The 15,860-nt window shown below is 37.8% G+C and overlaps 1 protein-coding gene across 2 annotated transcripts in view; it reads left to right on the forward strand.

Moving 5' to 3' along the window:
* The window catches only part of CDK15 (cyclin dependent kinase 15), a 120,378-nt gene that overhangs the window by 63,713 nt on the left and 40,805 nt on the right, over positions 1-15,860 (forward strand). For both annotated transcript variants that reach the window (XM_081581922.1, XM_081581921.1), the window contains exon 9: positions 9,823-9,916. In XM_081581922.1, coding sequence (XP_081438048.1) covers positions 9,823-9,916 — 94 coding nt within the window. The remainder of the gene's footprint in view (positions 1-9,822; positions 9,917-15,860) is intronic.

Below are 15,860 nucleotides of genomic sequence, written 5' to 3' on the forward strand. Positions count from 1 at the left end.
ATTGCCTTCAGCTCATACTAATCCTTATACCAGAATGGCATATTTTGGGGGTGGTATTTTCTGTTCCTGTATAGAGTCAATGTTTGAAAAGACAAAAAAAAATAGGGAAATGTTCCAGATTAAAGGAACTAAAGAAGCATGTCTACTAAACACAATGCACGGTCCTAGATTAGATACTGGGGGAGAAGGAGCTGAAGAACCCTCCTGGGACAATCGGTGGAACTTAAATATGGACTGTAGATTAGATAGCGGTATTGAGATCAGTATTAAATTTCCTGATTTTGATCATTGCATTGTTGTTGTTTTAAAGAATGCTTTTGTTCTTAGAAGATACAGGTGGAAGTATGTAAGGGTGAAGAAGCATGGTATCTATCACTTACTCTCCACTGCTTCAGAAAACAAATAGATAATAGGTAGATTGATGATAGAAAATGATAAAACCAAAAAGGCAAAGTGTTGGCAATTGGGAATCTGTTTGAAGTATATAAGACAATTCTTTCTACTATTTTTGTAACTTTAATTTTGAAATTATTTCAAAATTAAAGGTTAGCAAAAAAAAAAAGTTGAGAGAAACCTGGTGTTTCACCAAAGAGAATGAAGTAGCACTGGCTTTGTTGGAAGCACTGGCCCAGTACATAGTCAATATTTTCAGTTATTTCCTGTGTGTTTGAGAAAGATGTGTATTCCCAAATTATTGGGTACAGGATTTTACATATGTTCAAAATTTCAAGGTTGTTTGCTTGTGTTAGTCACAGTTTCTTTATATAATTTTTGTCTGTTTAAGCTATCAGGGAAAGATATATTGAAGTTATTGATTTGTCATATTTCTATTCATTTTTGCTTTATGTACTTTGAAGCTAATTTCATCAAGTGAAAATAAATTTAAAACTGTTCATCATTCCCTCATGCACTTTAAATATTACTTTGGAAGAATTTTCCTCTTTTGATATAAACCTTTTAGAGCTTTCTTTAGTGTTGGCTTGTTGGTGTCAAACTCTGCTTTTGTTTCTTAAGATAAACTCTCATTGTTAAAGGTATCCCCTTGCTGGGGATGTAATTCTAGATTGACATTATTTTTTCTCAGAACTTGGAGATATTTCCCCAGCTTTGTCTTCCAGTGCCGCTCTTGTGAAGATTGCTTTTAGCCTAATTGTAGGGAAGTTTGCTTTTGGCCTTAATGTCTTTCTCTTTTACAGGTGATCTCCCATTTTCTCTGGATATTATAAAGAATTTTTTTGCCTTCATTATTATGCAGTTTCCACTATCATGTGTCCAATGTGGACTTCTTTTTACTTACCCTGCTTGGTGTATATTGTGCTTCTTCTAATTATGAATTCATGTTTTCCATCAGCCATTTTCTTTTGAGTGTTGCCTCTATTCCAGTCTCTTTTTCTGGAGCTCCAATGAAAGATTATCTTTCTATCATCCTTGGCTCTTATCCTCTCTTTCATGTTTTCAGTCTCTTTAACTCTCTGTGCTACTTTTGGATAATTTCTTCATCTACCAGTTCTTTAAACCTCTCTTAAACTATATATCCCTTAGTTTTTACTGAATATACCAAAGTGTATGTTATTCCATTGATAAGTGCTTCACTAATTTAATCATGAATAATGATGTAACACTTACAGAATAAAAACTCAGTCATAAGTTAAAATTATTGTCATTACTCTTATTAATTTGATGATTGTTGTTTGTCCAGTAAAACTCAAAAAGTAATGTAGAAATAGAATAATCATTATCTTTCAGTATTTACTATAATGGTTCACTCTACATAACTGTTAGATTTTAGGTGTTTAAATTGGGAATCCTCTTCTATTTTTTTTCTTTTCAGGGTGAGGAAAATGAGCAGGGAAAAGATTTCCAATTCACAATGGAAGAAAAGGCCATGCAACCCCATAGGGTACAGACTGAATGCTTTTGTAAGGAGGCAGGTGACAGTGGTTGAGCATTAGAGCCTTTGTCCTAATGAAACTAATTATAACAAGAGCCTCTCATTCACGATAAAGCCTGGGAGCAGCAGAGTCCATGGCCCAAAGCAAACACTTAAAATATGGAAAATATACCAGTAAGGCACACTGGTTATTCCCAGCACTTACAACCAGCATCCTCTAATCTCCCATCATCTTTTCCTTTCTTTCTGATACTTTTTCAGACCTGAAAAGATTCTATTAGCAACTTCAGTGAAAAAAAAACCTCAATGCTTTAGGATGATTACACTTTTTGTTTTTACTTTTTGTATTGTGTTAAAATATATATAACAAAAATTGCCATTTTAACTATTTTTGAATGTACAGTTCAGTGGCATCAAGTACCACCACCCCCACTATCCATCTCCAGAACTTTTCATCATCCCAGTATGACTCTTTGTACCCATTAAACAATCACTTCTCTTTGCTCCCTCCCATCAGTCCCTGACAACCACTATTGTACTTCCTCTCTCTGTGAATTTGACCGCTCTAGTACCTCACATAAATGCAATCATACAGTATTTGTCCTTCTATGTCTGGCTTTTTTCACTTAGCATAATATTTTCAAGGTTCATCCATGTTATGGTAAACTGGGTTTTAAAGAAGAATTTCTTTTGATAGTCAAGTCCTCTATTCAAAACTAACTGCACGCAGATGCTGGATTTAGAACTACAGAAAGTTATCACTGCCTGAGAGATTCTTTATGGTCAAATCTCTTGCTGCAAACTTCCAAATATAAAGAGTGTCCCAGGGAAAAGCAAATAGAAATATCATGTCACTGCCATTTATCAGGCTGCTCTGAATTAACTTCAATAGTGAAAAGTGAAATATTGACTCACTTCTCCCAACAATGTTCTTATAGACTCCTTGCACCTCCCCAAACCTAAAACTCCTGAGATGGTTTATTTCTCCAGAGATTGCCTGAAGAATTTGAGGAATCTTTTTCTCTCTTATGGGAAGAATTTGCTCATACTCAGAATAGAGAAAAGACCAGGAAGAAAGCCAGAAAAAGCAGAAAACATGTTAGCTGTTTCATCTAACTTGACTGAAGAACCACAGTTGGAGCAATAAAATGACCCAGTGCATCTCTCCCTTCTGGAAGGATTCACTGGTTGATGTCACCAGGTCTTTTTCCCCTGCGTGTGAAGTTTCCCTTCATCTACATGGGCTGCCCCAAGGGTATCTCCACAGAGCAGAAATCCTCTGAGGAGCCTAAAGATATGTAGGGTAGGAAGAGCCACAGGAATGAAGATTTAAGAACAAAACAGAGGAATAAAAGGAAATAGGAGCTGGCTCCCTATCCGGACATGAATGTTCAGAATACTTACTATGTTTGCTTTAAGACTAGTCTGAGGTGGACAAAATAGATGATAGCCACACAACTTGCTTAAGAAACAAATAAAAACTATGAAAGCCACACAACTTGTTCACAAAACAAATGAAAAAAAAAACAGTTCTGAGGAATAAACGAAAAAAATACGAAAGTGAGTTGTAAACTTTTTAAAGAACAGTACTTACCTGAAAAAAATCTTTCCTTCTTCAAACTTAAGGTGCACAGACTTATTTTCTTTCCAATGCACTGATATTTATGATACAAATATTCCAGCTTCTGAAATACATTTGATTTAGGAATTTTGTTTGTCTTGTAAGTATTCTAAGTGCGTAAGTGCATTGTGTGCGCACGCGCGCGCACACACACACACACGCACACACACACACACACACACACACACATTTATTTTATTAGCCCACCAGGCTCCTCTGTCCATGGAATTCTCCAGGCAAGAATACTGGAGTGGGTAGCCATTCCCTTCTCCAAGGGATCTTCCCCACCCAGGGATCAAACCTGGGTCTCCTCACTGTAGGCAGATTTTTTACCAGTTGAGCCCCCAGGGAAACCCTTATAAAAAACCTTCGACTCCAGATTGGTAGGTGAGGAAGGTTTAACCTGCCCCTAAGTGAAACTTAAAGATTCAAGAAATGCCTATATGGCACCAATCACACAAATGCAGATATAAATGGAATTTCAACCAATATTAGCATTTTATTCTTTTATGCAAACATCTCGTGTTATTTTGTAGTACTTGCACAATAGCCTTAAAGTCCAGCTTTCTCCAGTATATTTTACATAATTGTGCCCACTGTCCTAGTGGTGTAGAAGATAAAGGACACTACGAAATTGTGTAATAAAAAGGACTTCCTTTTTGGTGCCTCACAGCCACAATTATAAAAGGACATGAAAAGGCAACAAGCTCTTTCTTAGCCATGAAAGCCTTTTGAGGGGAGGGAAGGCTCAGTAAACTAGCAATGACTATGGTTTGAACCTCGTTTAGAACACCCTCAAGCCTTCTGGTAATTTGTGAGCTCCTGGGGTTTCTGGAGGTGTTGCAGTACTGGATGGAGGGTTGGTTCAAATCTTCAAAAGCCGGTACATTTTCATTTCTACTTTGTGTCAGTTAATAAACAATTACTTGTGTTTTATACCCACAGATACATAGGTATATATTTGTGTGTGTGTTTCTTTTTCACTTCAAATTGAAATGGTTTGAGACCTTTCAAGAACGCACAGAGAAAGCATGAAGGGAAGTGGGTGGAGACCATATGATGGTATTCACCATCGCAGCTTTTCAGCTGGCTTGTCTCACAGTTGACATTGCTAGCAACCAGGATGTTTTTAAACCATTTGACAGTTTCCCATTGCTTTCATTATTCTCCATGTATTGTTTAATTTACACCTTTTATATCTGTTGCTTTAAAGACAAGAAGTAAAAAGAATATGGATATTTAAAAACAAGCCAGTAAGGAGTCTTAAAATGATAATAAAGAAATAGAGGAAAACAATAGAATAGGAAAGACTAGAGATCTCTTCAAGAAAATTAGAGATACCAAGGGGACATTTCATGCGAAGATGGGCTCAATAAAGGACACAAATGGTATGGACCTAACAGAAGCAGAAGATGTTAAGAAGAAGTGGCAAGAATACACAGAAGAACTATACAAAAAAAGATCTTCACGACCCAGATAATCATGATGGTGTGATCACTCACCTAGAGCCAGACATCCTGGAATGTGAAGTCAAGTGGGCCTTAGGAAGTATCTCTACGAACAAAGCTAGTGGAGGTGATGGAATTCCAGTTGAGTTATTTCAAATCCTAAAAGATGATGCTGTGAAAGTGCTGCACTCAATATGTCAGCAAATTTGGAAAACTCAGCAGTGGCCACAGGACTGGAAAAGGTCAATTTTCATTCCAATCCCAAAGAAAGGCAATGCCAAAGAATGCTCAAACTACTGCACAATTGCACTCATCTCACACACTAGTAAAGTAATACTCAAAATTCTCCAAGCCAGGCTTCAGCAATACGTGAACTGGGAACTTCCAGATGTTCAAGCTGGATTTAGAAAAGGCAGAGGAACCAGAGATCAAATTGCCAACATCCGCTGAATCATTGAAAAAGCAAGAGAGTTCCAGAAACACATCTATTTCTGCTTTATTGACTATGCCAAAGCCTTTGACTGTGTTCAGTTCAGTTCAGTCGCTCAGTCGTGTCTGACTCTTTGTGACCCCATTAACCGCAGCACACCAGCCCTTCCTGTCCATCACCAACTCCCGGAGTTTACCCAAACCCATGTCCATCAAGTCGGTGATGCCATCCAACCATCTCATCCTCTGTCGTCCCCTCCTCCTCCTGCCCTCAATCTTTCCCAGCATCAGGGTCTTTTCCTGTGAGTCAGCTCTTCGCATGAGGTGGCCGAAGTATTGGAGTTTCAGCTTCAACATCAGTCCTTCCAATGAACACCCAGGACTGATCTCTTTTAGGATGGACTGGTTGGATCTCCTTGCAGTCCAAGGGACTCTCAAGAGTCTTCTCCAACACCACAGTTCAAAAGCATCAATTCTTCGGCGCTCAGCTTTCTTCACCATCCAACTCTCACATCCATACATGACCAATGGAAAAACCATAGCCTTGACTAGATGGACCATTGTTGACAAAGTAATGTCTCTGCTTTTTAATATGCTGTCTAGGCTGGTCATAACTTTCCTTCCAAGGAGTAAGCATCTTTTAATTTCATGTCTGCAATCACCATCTGCAGTGATTTTGGAGCCCAGAAAAATAAAGTCAGCCACTGTTTCCACTGTTTCCCCATCTATCTGCCATGAAGTGATGGGACTGGAGGTCATGATCTTAGTTTTCTGAATGTTGAGCTTTAAGCCAACTTTTTCACTCTCCTCTTTCACTTTCATCAAGAGGCTCTTTAATTCTTCTTCACTTTCTGCCATACGGGTGGTATCATCTGCATATCTGAGGTTACGGATATTTCTCCTGGTAATCTTGATTCCAGCTTGTGCTTCTTCCAGCCCAGCGTTTCTCATGATGTACTCTGCATGTAAGTTAAATAAGCAGGGTGACAATATACAGCCTTGACGTACTCCTCTTCCTATTTGGAACCAATCTGTTGTTCCGTGTCCAGTTCTAACTGTTGCTTCCTGATCTGCATACAGGTTTCTCAAGAGGCAGGTCAGGTGGTCTGGTATTCCCATCTCTTTCAGAATTTTCCACAGTTTATTGTGATCCACACAGTCAAAGGCTTTGGCATAGTCAATAAAGCAGAAATAGATGTTTTTCTGGAACTCTCTTGCTTTTTCAATGATCCGGAGGATGTTGGCAATTTGATCTCTGGTTCCTCTGCCCTGGATCACAATTGACCTCAAGATACTATTCATCAGATTTTTAAAAGACATTCATCTCATCAAAATTCTGTTTTCTTTTTCTGACCACGTAAAACAGCTTGCAGGATCTTAGTTCCTTCACCAGGGATTGAACCCGGGTCCTGGTAGCAGAAATGTGGAGTCTTAGCCACTGGACAACTAGGGAACTCCCAAAATGCTTGTATCACACATCAAGATGTCTCTTGTACATGAGAAATCAGTAAAACACACACAGTGGACGTTGTATCCAATTAGTTTTTTTTAGCAACTGGGGATAAAGACAACCTGTTGTTTGAGGGGAAGAATAAAAACCCGCAAAACTCAGTCTGATACCTCTTATTTATATGTACACAAAATTCTGAGAATAAGTTAGTTGATTATTTTACATGCAAACCAAATATTAAGTCATGAAAATTGTCTCTTGAAATGGTAAGATATAGTTAAATTTATACATTTTTAAAAATATATATTCCCTCCCCAAACTAGACACAACATAAAAATTATTCTTAAGCTTGTTTATCAAGAAATCTTCTTTCTCCTATGCAAAATAAATTAAATAGCATGTGTCTACAGTCAGATGGAAAAGTGAAAATTTATCATGAAAAAGTATTAGTCACTCAGTTGTGTCCAACTCGTTGAGACCCCATGGACTATAGCTCACCAGGGTTCTCTGTCCATGGAATTCTCCAGGCAAGAATACTGGAGTGGGTAGCTATTCCCTTCTTTAGGGAATCTTCCCGAGCCAGAGATCAAACCTGGGTATCTTGCACTGCAGGCAGATTCTTTACTATATTAATATGTATAATATTAAAAACCATTTAAAATTATTTTCATAATAAACCTTTAGTAATATGATCATAATCAGTCCTGAATATTCATTGGAAGGACTGATGCTGAAGCTGAAACTCCAATACTTTGGCCACCTCACGTGAAGATCTGATTCACTAGAAAAGACCCTGATGCTGGGAAAGATTGAGGGCAGGAAGAGAAGGGGACGACAGAGGATGAGATGGTTGGATGGCATCACCGACTCAATGAACATGAGTTTGAGTAAGCTCTGGGAGTTGATGATGGCCAGGGAAGCCTGGCGTGCTGCAGTCCATAGGATAACAAAGAGTTGGACATGACTGAGCGACTGAAATGAACTGAACTGAACTGAATATGATGATCTATACTAAAATATTTTACTTAAATTTTCTTCTTTATCATGCTACAGCAAAACATCAAGATGATTAAGAAAGTTTGCAAAATTATATGTTACAGTGAAAGAGATTTGGAGTCAAAAATCAGAAGTATTAGACCATGGGGATAATCTCTATGATCAGTTATTTGAAGTGAAGTGAAAGTCTCTCAGTTGTGTCGGATCTTTGTGACCCCATGGACTATATAGTCCATGGAATTCTCCAGACCAGAATACTGGAGTGGGTAGCCTTTCCCTTCTCCATGGGATCTTCCCAACCCAGGGATCGAACCCAGGTCTCCTGCATTGCAGGCAGATTCTTTACCAGCTGAGCCACAAGGGAAGCCCCTTGAAGCATTCTCTAAAAAGGTTTATGAGAGTAAAAATATGTGTTACTAGCAATATCTTACTTCTTAGTGTTCCTTAGAAATTACTCTCCAGTTTGACTAAGAATGAAAGACAATTTATTTTAAGATGCATGTGCCTGAGTGCTAAATTGCTTCAGTCATGTCTGACTCTTTGCAACCCTATGGACTGTAGCCCACCAGGCTCCTCTGTCCATGGGATTCTCTAGGCAAGAGTACTGGAGTGAGTTGCCATGCCCTCTCCAGGGGATCTTGCCAACCCAGGGATCAAACCCACGACTCGTATGTCTCCTTCATTGGCAGGTGGGTTCTTTACCACTAGCGCCACCTGGGAAGTCCTTGAAAATGTGCATTCTCTGTCTAAGGATGCATTTCACAGTCAGTAACATCTTAGGATAGCCATCAACCATGCTGCAGTTGTGACTATAGTTACCCTTGTATGTGTGTGGACATCAAACATGTCAGCATCAAAACTTGCTGAATGGGAGTCAGTGACTTTGAAGCCAGGAGAGCTTTATTTCTTTATTTATTTTTTATTTTATTTATTTATTTATTTTTTACTCTTAGGAACCAAATGGTTGTGGAGAATAAGTGAATCAGACATGTTTAGCAATATTTTTTAAGCTAGAGTCAAAAGTGTAACTTGTAATTGCAAGGTCAGCCTAGGAGCCCAGCACAAATAACTCTTAGTTCTTTTATTTTAAGAAATAAGGATTATTTTAAGAAATGCTGTATCATCAAACTCCTGGACAATATCAAAGGACGATATCATGGATAAACACAGACATTAAACAGTCTGAGTCAAATGCTGAATGTGAGAAAGTTTGACGAGTACCTAAATCAATTTCTTTCATTTAATATTTTTCATTGTACAAGTATGATAGCTGATGAAATAATCTGTCTGATTAAATTTGTAACAGCCCTTTCAATGAGTATAAAAGAAACATTCTGATCATGTCATAGTTTAACTTGTGGGTTGTGTTTTTTTTTTTGGTTTCTTTAAAGTACATACAATAATGATGCTTCTTACAATGATAGCACCTTAGATTCAGTGAAAGAGGGTATTCAGTTTGAAGATTCAGTACTTTCTCCATCTCTCATAAAATAGATAGTTAATGAGCTTGAATGAACTAAAATGTTTGCTATCTATACTGTGATCCTAAATGCCCAATGCATTCCATTTTAACAAAAAGCTGCCAGCTGTTCTTATCTTTGTTTAACATAGGGAATTTTTTGCCAAGACTTTTCGTAGTGCATGGCCCATATTTAATTATCCTCAAAATATTTCTGGAGAAGGAAATGGCAACCCAGGAGAAGGAAATGGCAACCCACTCCAGTATTCTTGCCTGGAAAATCCCATGGATGGAGGAGCCTGGTAGGCTACAGTTCATGGGGTCGCAAAGAATCGGACACGACTGAGCGACTAAACTAAATTAAAACTAAAATGATAATATAAGAAATGGGAAGTATTACTATAAGAAATGAAAATAAATCATTACTATTAAAAAAAAATATTTCTTAAGAGATGAAATGCTAGTAGTTCAGCTTTGCATGTATGGTTTCCTTGAAAGTATTGGGTTGACTCTTATTTCCTTTGTTAGGGGTGCAGGCTGCATCTTTATTGAAATGTTCCAGGGTCAACCCTTGTTTCCTGGGGTTTCCAACATCCTTGAACAGCTGGAGAAGATCTGGGAGGTAAGAGAAGAATTCCTCTTAGGAAGAAAAAATATATGCATATAAAACTTTGACCCAAATTTGTGTTAGAAACAAATGAAGCAGTCCATCTGCTTTGAGAGATTAAGCCATATTTTGAGGTTGTGGAAACTGTGGTGTTTGCCAGGGGCTTAAGCACCTAGGGAATGAGTGAGTGGTCAGGAACCCCCCTTTTGTCCCATGGATGCCCTTGAATCCTCCTGCTCCCGATGACTATTACCTCAACATCCCAGGGCAATTTCTGCCATTACTAATTAAACACATCCCTTCCCTGCAACCTCTAGGTCTAATTCTACCACATTTTTGGCCATGGATCTTTGCTAACTGAAGCTAAAACACTAAATCTTCAGAGCCCTGATGCTTCCCATGTTAGTGTGAGAGAAATATACTACTTATGCTGCTCCTCCAAAACTAGATTTCTAAGGTGACAGGATGCTTATGTGTGTGTGTTTCCACTTCTTTATTCATTATTTATCCCTCCCTCAGTTGCACCACTGGGGCTTCCCTGGTGGCTCAGTGGTAAAGAATCTGCCTGCAATGCAGGAGACTCAGGTTCGATCCCTGGGTTGGGAAGATCCCCTGAAGGCTGGCATGGCAACCCACTCCAGTATTCTTGCCTGGAGAATCCCATGGACAGAGGGGCCTGGTGGGCTATAGTCCATAGATAGGGTTGCAGAGTCAGACATGACTGAAGCAACTTAGCACACATATGCACGCAGTTGCACATTATGTACTTCATTTTTGTGTCCCTTGTAGCTTATATTTTTGGGTTTCCCTGGTGATTCAGTGGTAAAGAATTCGCTTGCCAATGCAGGAGATGACAGTTTGATCCCTGGGTCAGGAAGATCCCCTGGAGAAGGAAATGGCAACCCACTCCAGTATTCTTGTCTGGTAAATCCCAAGGACAGAAGATCCTGGCACGCTACAGTCCATGGGGTCACAAAAGAGTTGTGCACGACTTAGCGACTAACCAAACAGCCATAGTCGTTTACATATGGCTCTCTTTTTCTGATGATTTTTAAATTGTGGTTAAATATATATATAGCATGAAATTTACCATTCTAACCATTTTTAAGTGTACAGTTCATAACATTAAATACATTCACCTTGCTGTGCAAGCATCACCACCATCCATTTCCAAAACTTTTCATCATCCCCAACAGAAGCTCTGTATCCATTCAACCAGCTCCTCATTTTCCTGCCCCCAGCCACTGGTAACCTCTCATCTACATTCTGTCTGTATGAAATTGCCCATTCCAGGTTTTCATATAAGTGGAGTCATACAGTATTTGTCCTTTGTGTCTGGCTTATTTCACTTAGCATAATGTTTTCAAGATCCATCCATATTATAGCATGTGTCAAGTACTTTAAACTGGGGTGGGTAGGGTATTCCTTGTATCCTGGATTCTGCTTCCTTTCAAGTTTGCTTGTTTCAGCAAGCATCTAGAGCATTCTTGCTAACAGCCTCCCAATCAGGTATCTTGGGAAATTATGCAAAATGGGATTTCTGTGTGCAAGTGAGGAAACTTGTCTTTTCTCGAACTCTTCATGATTTTGATTTAATGTCACCAAACATTTTGCCTTGCAGGAATAATATAAAATTTCATTTTTGAATTGTGTTTCCACTGTGGAGTCCTTCATTTATTAAAAATTTTAAAAAGCTGGGGACTTCCCTGGTGGTCCCAGTGGCTAAGACCCTGTGCTTCTAATGCAGGGAGCCCGGGTTTGATCCCTGTTCAGGAAACTAGATCTCACATGCCACAGCAAAAGATCCATTGTGCTGCAACTGAGACCACAGCCAAATAAATAAATAAAAATAAATAAAGATTTGTAAAAGCTCATGTAAAACATGCTTATATCATTTTTTTAAGTTGAATTTATCTTTAATACAACATGAAGGTGAGGATAATCCTCAGGAAACTTTTAGGAAAAGGGAAGAGTTAGTTGCTAGTGTCTGGAGGGTCAATGACTCATATTTATGAAGATATTCTGTGCAAACCAGTCTAGTGCTACAGATTCATGACCCAGAAAACACAATGTTTTGTAAATGCTAAAATAAAATTTCCTTTGTGAAATTCAGATATTTTATAGGGATTAATCACTGCTATGAAGCTTTCTTTTGGAAACATGGAGGATATAATGGAGGAACACAGGACAAATTGGGAAACATTCACAAACTAAAAAAAATTTCAAGCCAGAAGATTTTTTTTCCTCAAAATTTCCCTGCAAGACCGATAAATGCTGCCTTCAAAAAGTATCATTGGATTCCATAACATCATCTAAGCTGGAGGTAGCCTAACGTAAATAACAGCTTTAAAGTTGCACATTTGAATTCTAGCCATTTTTCAGCTAAATGAACGTGTGCAAGTTATATAGTCCCTCTGAGCTTCAGTTTCCTCTTCTGTTCCATGGAGCTAGTGATAATGATTTTATAACCTTACTGTGAGAATTTTAAAAGATCATATGAATAACAAGCACCATGCGCCGTAAGTGCTCAGCAAATGTTTGCTGTCTTTCCCTCTCGGAGAAATTATTTTCATAGCGATGTTTCAAAGACCAACCAAACTGTTGACAGGCATTTCCTAATATTTAACCTAATTTTTCTATTCTCTCTGTTAGTTTCTTGTCCACATTAGAGGAAGCACAATTAACACTACCTAGAGCTGACCCCACAGTGATCTTTTACACACTTGAAAAGTTTTTCCCATTCATTTAATCAGGAAGCAATATTATTGGGTACTCATTATCTTAAAAGATTTTACAAGACATTGGAAAAATGGAAAGAATAGGAAAAATGCATAATCTGTGCTTTCAACTGTTGTTCAGTCTAGGTGGGATGATGGGTGGTATATAAGTAAATACATGCAAAACAAACATGAACTATGTATAGATGCAAAAGATGTATGTATAACTAGATAGTTAATAACAATTATAATACTGAGATAAGGTATACCATTAAGACATTTGAAAAGTTGTATATAACTTGTTTTTTTAAAACATTACTTCCTATTTTTAAATGATTGTGTTCTTAAAGCAATCATTTTATAGTTCTTTACATTTAGTACAGCCCTTAGAAATCATAGAACAGAAAGAATGAGTTAAGGCACTTCCCAGAATCTGATGGTTTTCTATTGGTTCAGGTTTCCAGGACTGGTCTTGGTGACTGTCCCTGGCCATCTGAAGGATGTTTTGGGTATTAATAACTCAGTAAGTGAGAAGTTTGGACTTGTATCTGGACATAAAATGCCCAAACATGAGTGATGCAACCAAAACAAGCACATCTTAACAAATAGGCCCAACAGGTCTTACCCAGGAAGCCATGTTCATGTCTAACATTATGCTTATAACACTGCAATAAATCATAAGGACTTTATTTTGACATTTATGACAACTCATTACAAATTTAAAACAAGTAAACACATTAGAAATAACACTGGCATGATGTTAGAGACAAGAGTTTAGAACTCAGCTCTAACTTCAGGTTAGGAGTTAAAGCAAGTCTCACAACCTAACTTTTTGGGTCTTTAGTGTCTTCTGGTGTATTTGGTTTTCTGACTCCTGAACTTGTGACCTCTTTGAACAAAGTGTTATGAGAATATTGTAGCTCTTATCATTTTTAATCATAACATTCTTCTCTGTTTATTAAGTCTCCCCCTCCTCCACTTGTGAAGTTATTTCTCAAGCTTGTAGACTTGCCTAGCTCAATGTTGAGTTTCAGACTGTACTGATCAGGAAATAGTTCCATATTGCTTAGCTCTCCTTACTGGGCACCAGGAGGTCAGATTCATTATATCTCATTTTCCCCCTTCTTCTGTCCAAGCAGGTAGAGACCCCAGTTTTGTTACCACATCTATAGTTTCATGCTCTGAGAACAAGGAAGAAACATATTCATCAGTGTGTTGTCTATTATATTATTACATCCCAAGTAGCTTGGAAATTCAAGCTCCTGAATTGTGTTTTACTACGAATGGTGTACATAGACAAAAAAGGAAAGCTGCTTCAGGCTGTGTGATATTTGATGTAGGGACTAGTGAATATCTCCCAACCTCTAATCACAACTTTTCTTTACATTTATTCTGAAATCTCATTCTTGAGAAGTCCTGAATCTTTATTTTATCATCTTTCTGAAATACCCCTAGGTGTGTATGTGTGTGTGCGTTTACACCTGAATGGCTGTCATCAATTTTTGATCAATATTTTAGAAATTTAATTCTTTCAATAAATATTTTTAGCAAATAATACTGGCTGTAGCTCTAAAATCAAATTAAAATAAACTATGCAGACTTTAAAGCCATTAATCAAAATGCCTTCAGTTTCCATTTCAACAAAGACAGAAAACAGCCTCTGCAGCCCACTGTGGTTTCAAACACAGCACTCACTAACTGCCTTTTAAGAGCCTTCAGGGACAGAGTAAATCAACTATTTTTGGTTTTCAGTTTCCCAGTCAGTGAAGTGGAGATTTAGTAATTTTCTCAAGTGAAAATGAACTCAACAATTTTCAAATAAAAACTGAGCATCAAATTTCCAAATAAAGGATTTTGAATTTTTGTTTAACCTTTTAAAATCTCAAAGCTTAAAGCTTTTAGCGCAATATTCTAAAATTGTAGGTATCCATTGTTGGCTTTAATTACACAATAATACAAAGTAACCAACAATTCTGGTAACTTTCACCTTAGAGAAAATATGGATGGGGTCATTATTTATTTCCTTTATTGCTTTCTCTTCATTACCTTTGCTTTCTCGTCATTCTCTTGCCAGGCAACAGAAGATATAGGGGTACTTGTGAATCATTCTGCCCACTTGTTTACACACACATCTGTGCAAATACATAAGATGGCAGTTTAGCAAAGAAGAATTAAGTCCCCATCCTTTGGCCCTCTCCCACAAAAGAAGAATTAGTCCAGTTGGTTTTTCAAAATGGATTCCAGGATTCTCAGTGTTCCCTCTGGCTCAGGGTGGCTGATAGGAAAAGCTCATAATCCTCTCAGTAGCTTTTCAATTTGTTTAGGGAATGGATCAAAGAAAGAAGCTTCTACTGGGTGGCTTAATTTATTTTTATTATTATATGAGGGAAAATGGCACTTTGGTATCTTTTGTTTGAGGACAAGCTTAACAGGCACCACAAAGTATACTTCTCAGCCAGAGTCCTAGTCAGCTAACTGGCAGATATTAAGAGGTTTCCAGATTCCTCATCAATTTTTATCAGTTGAGGCTTCCCAGGTGGTGCAATGATAAAGAATCTACCTTCCAGTGCAAGAGACACAGGTTTATTCTCCAGGTTGGTAAGATCACCTGGAGTGGGAAATCAGTCATTGTTGGGCAGTTGACTTCCTGCCATAACAATTGGGCCAGCATCTGTCTCCAGCATTTTACAAATGGAATCACTGGGCTTCTTCTATGAGAGATGCTAATAAAAAGACTTGTATTGAGGTATGCTTCCCAGAAGAGCTATATTGTAGTGGTGTATTAATGTTTTATGCTACTAATGTTTTATTACTATTTCACAAAAACAATATTATTCTAGCTCCCAACTGACATTGAGCATTTATGATTATCTTAAAAGAATGATAAGGTTTTGTCTTCAAAGTAACAGAATCATTTATAATATGAAGTATTTTGACTTTATATTCCAAAAGATTTTCTTTTCATAGTAATTAAAAAGTAAAGCTTCAGTTTAGTAATTCAAAGCATAAGTGAACTCTTTTTCAAGCAATGTTGTTATTATTATGATCCACCAGTTAAAAACCAAATACTATATTCCAAACTGCTGGGCCACAGAGAAAAGAAGCAGATAAGATGAATTCAGTAGAAAAGACTAGAGTTAGGTTTAGGATCATTTTTAGCCAACATTCCACTGCCTAAAGGTCAGTAATCTGAATCCTTTTTAATTTGAGCCCACTGGTGAACAGCTGAATGCCCATGCTGA

The sequence above is a fragment of the Giraffa tippelskirchi genome, chromosome 3 (genome assembly GCF_054371585.1).
Source record: "Giraffa tippelskirchi isolate mGirTip1 chromosome 3, T2T-mGirTip1v1.2.pri, whole genome shotgun sequence".
Taxonomy (NCBI): domain Eukaryota; kingdom Metazoa; phylum Chordata; class Mammalia; order Artiodactyla; family Giraffidae; genus Giraffa; species Giraffa tippelskirchi.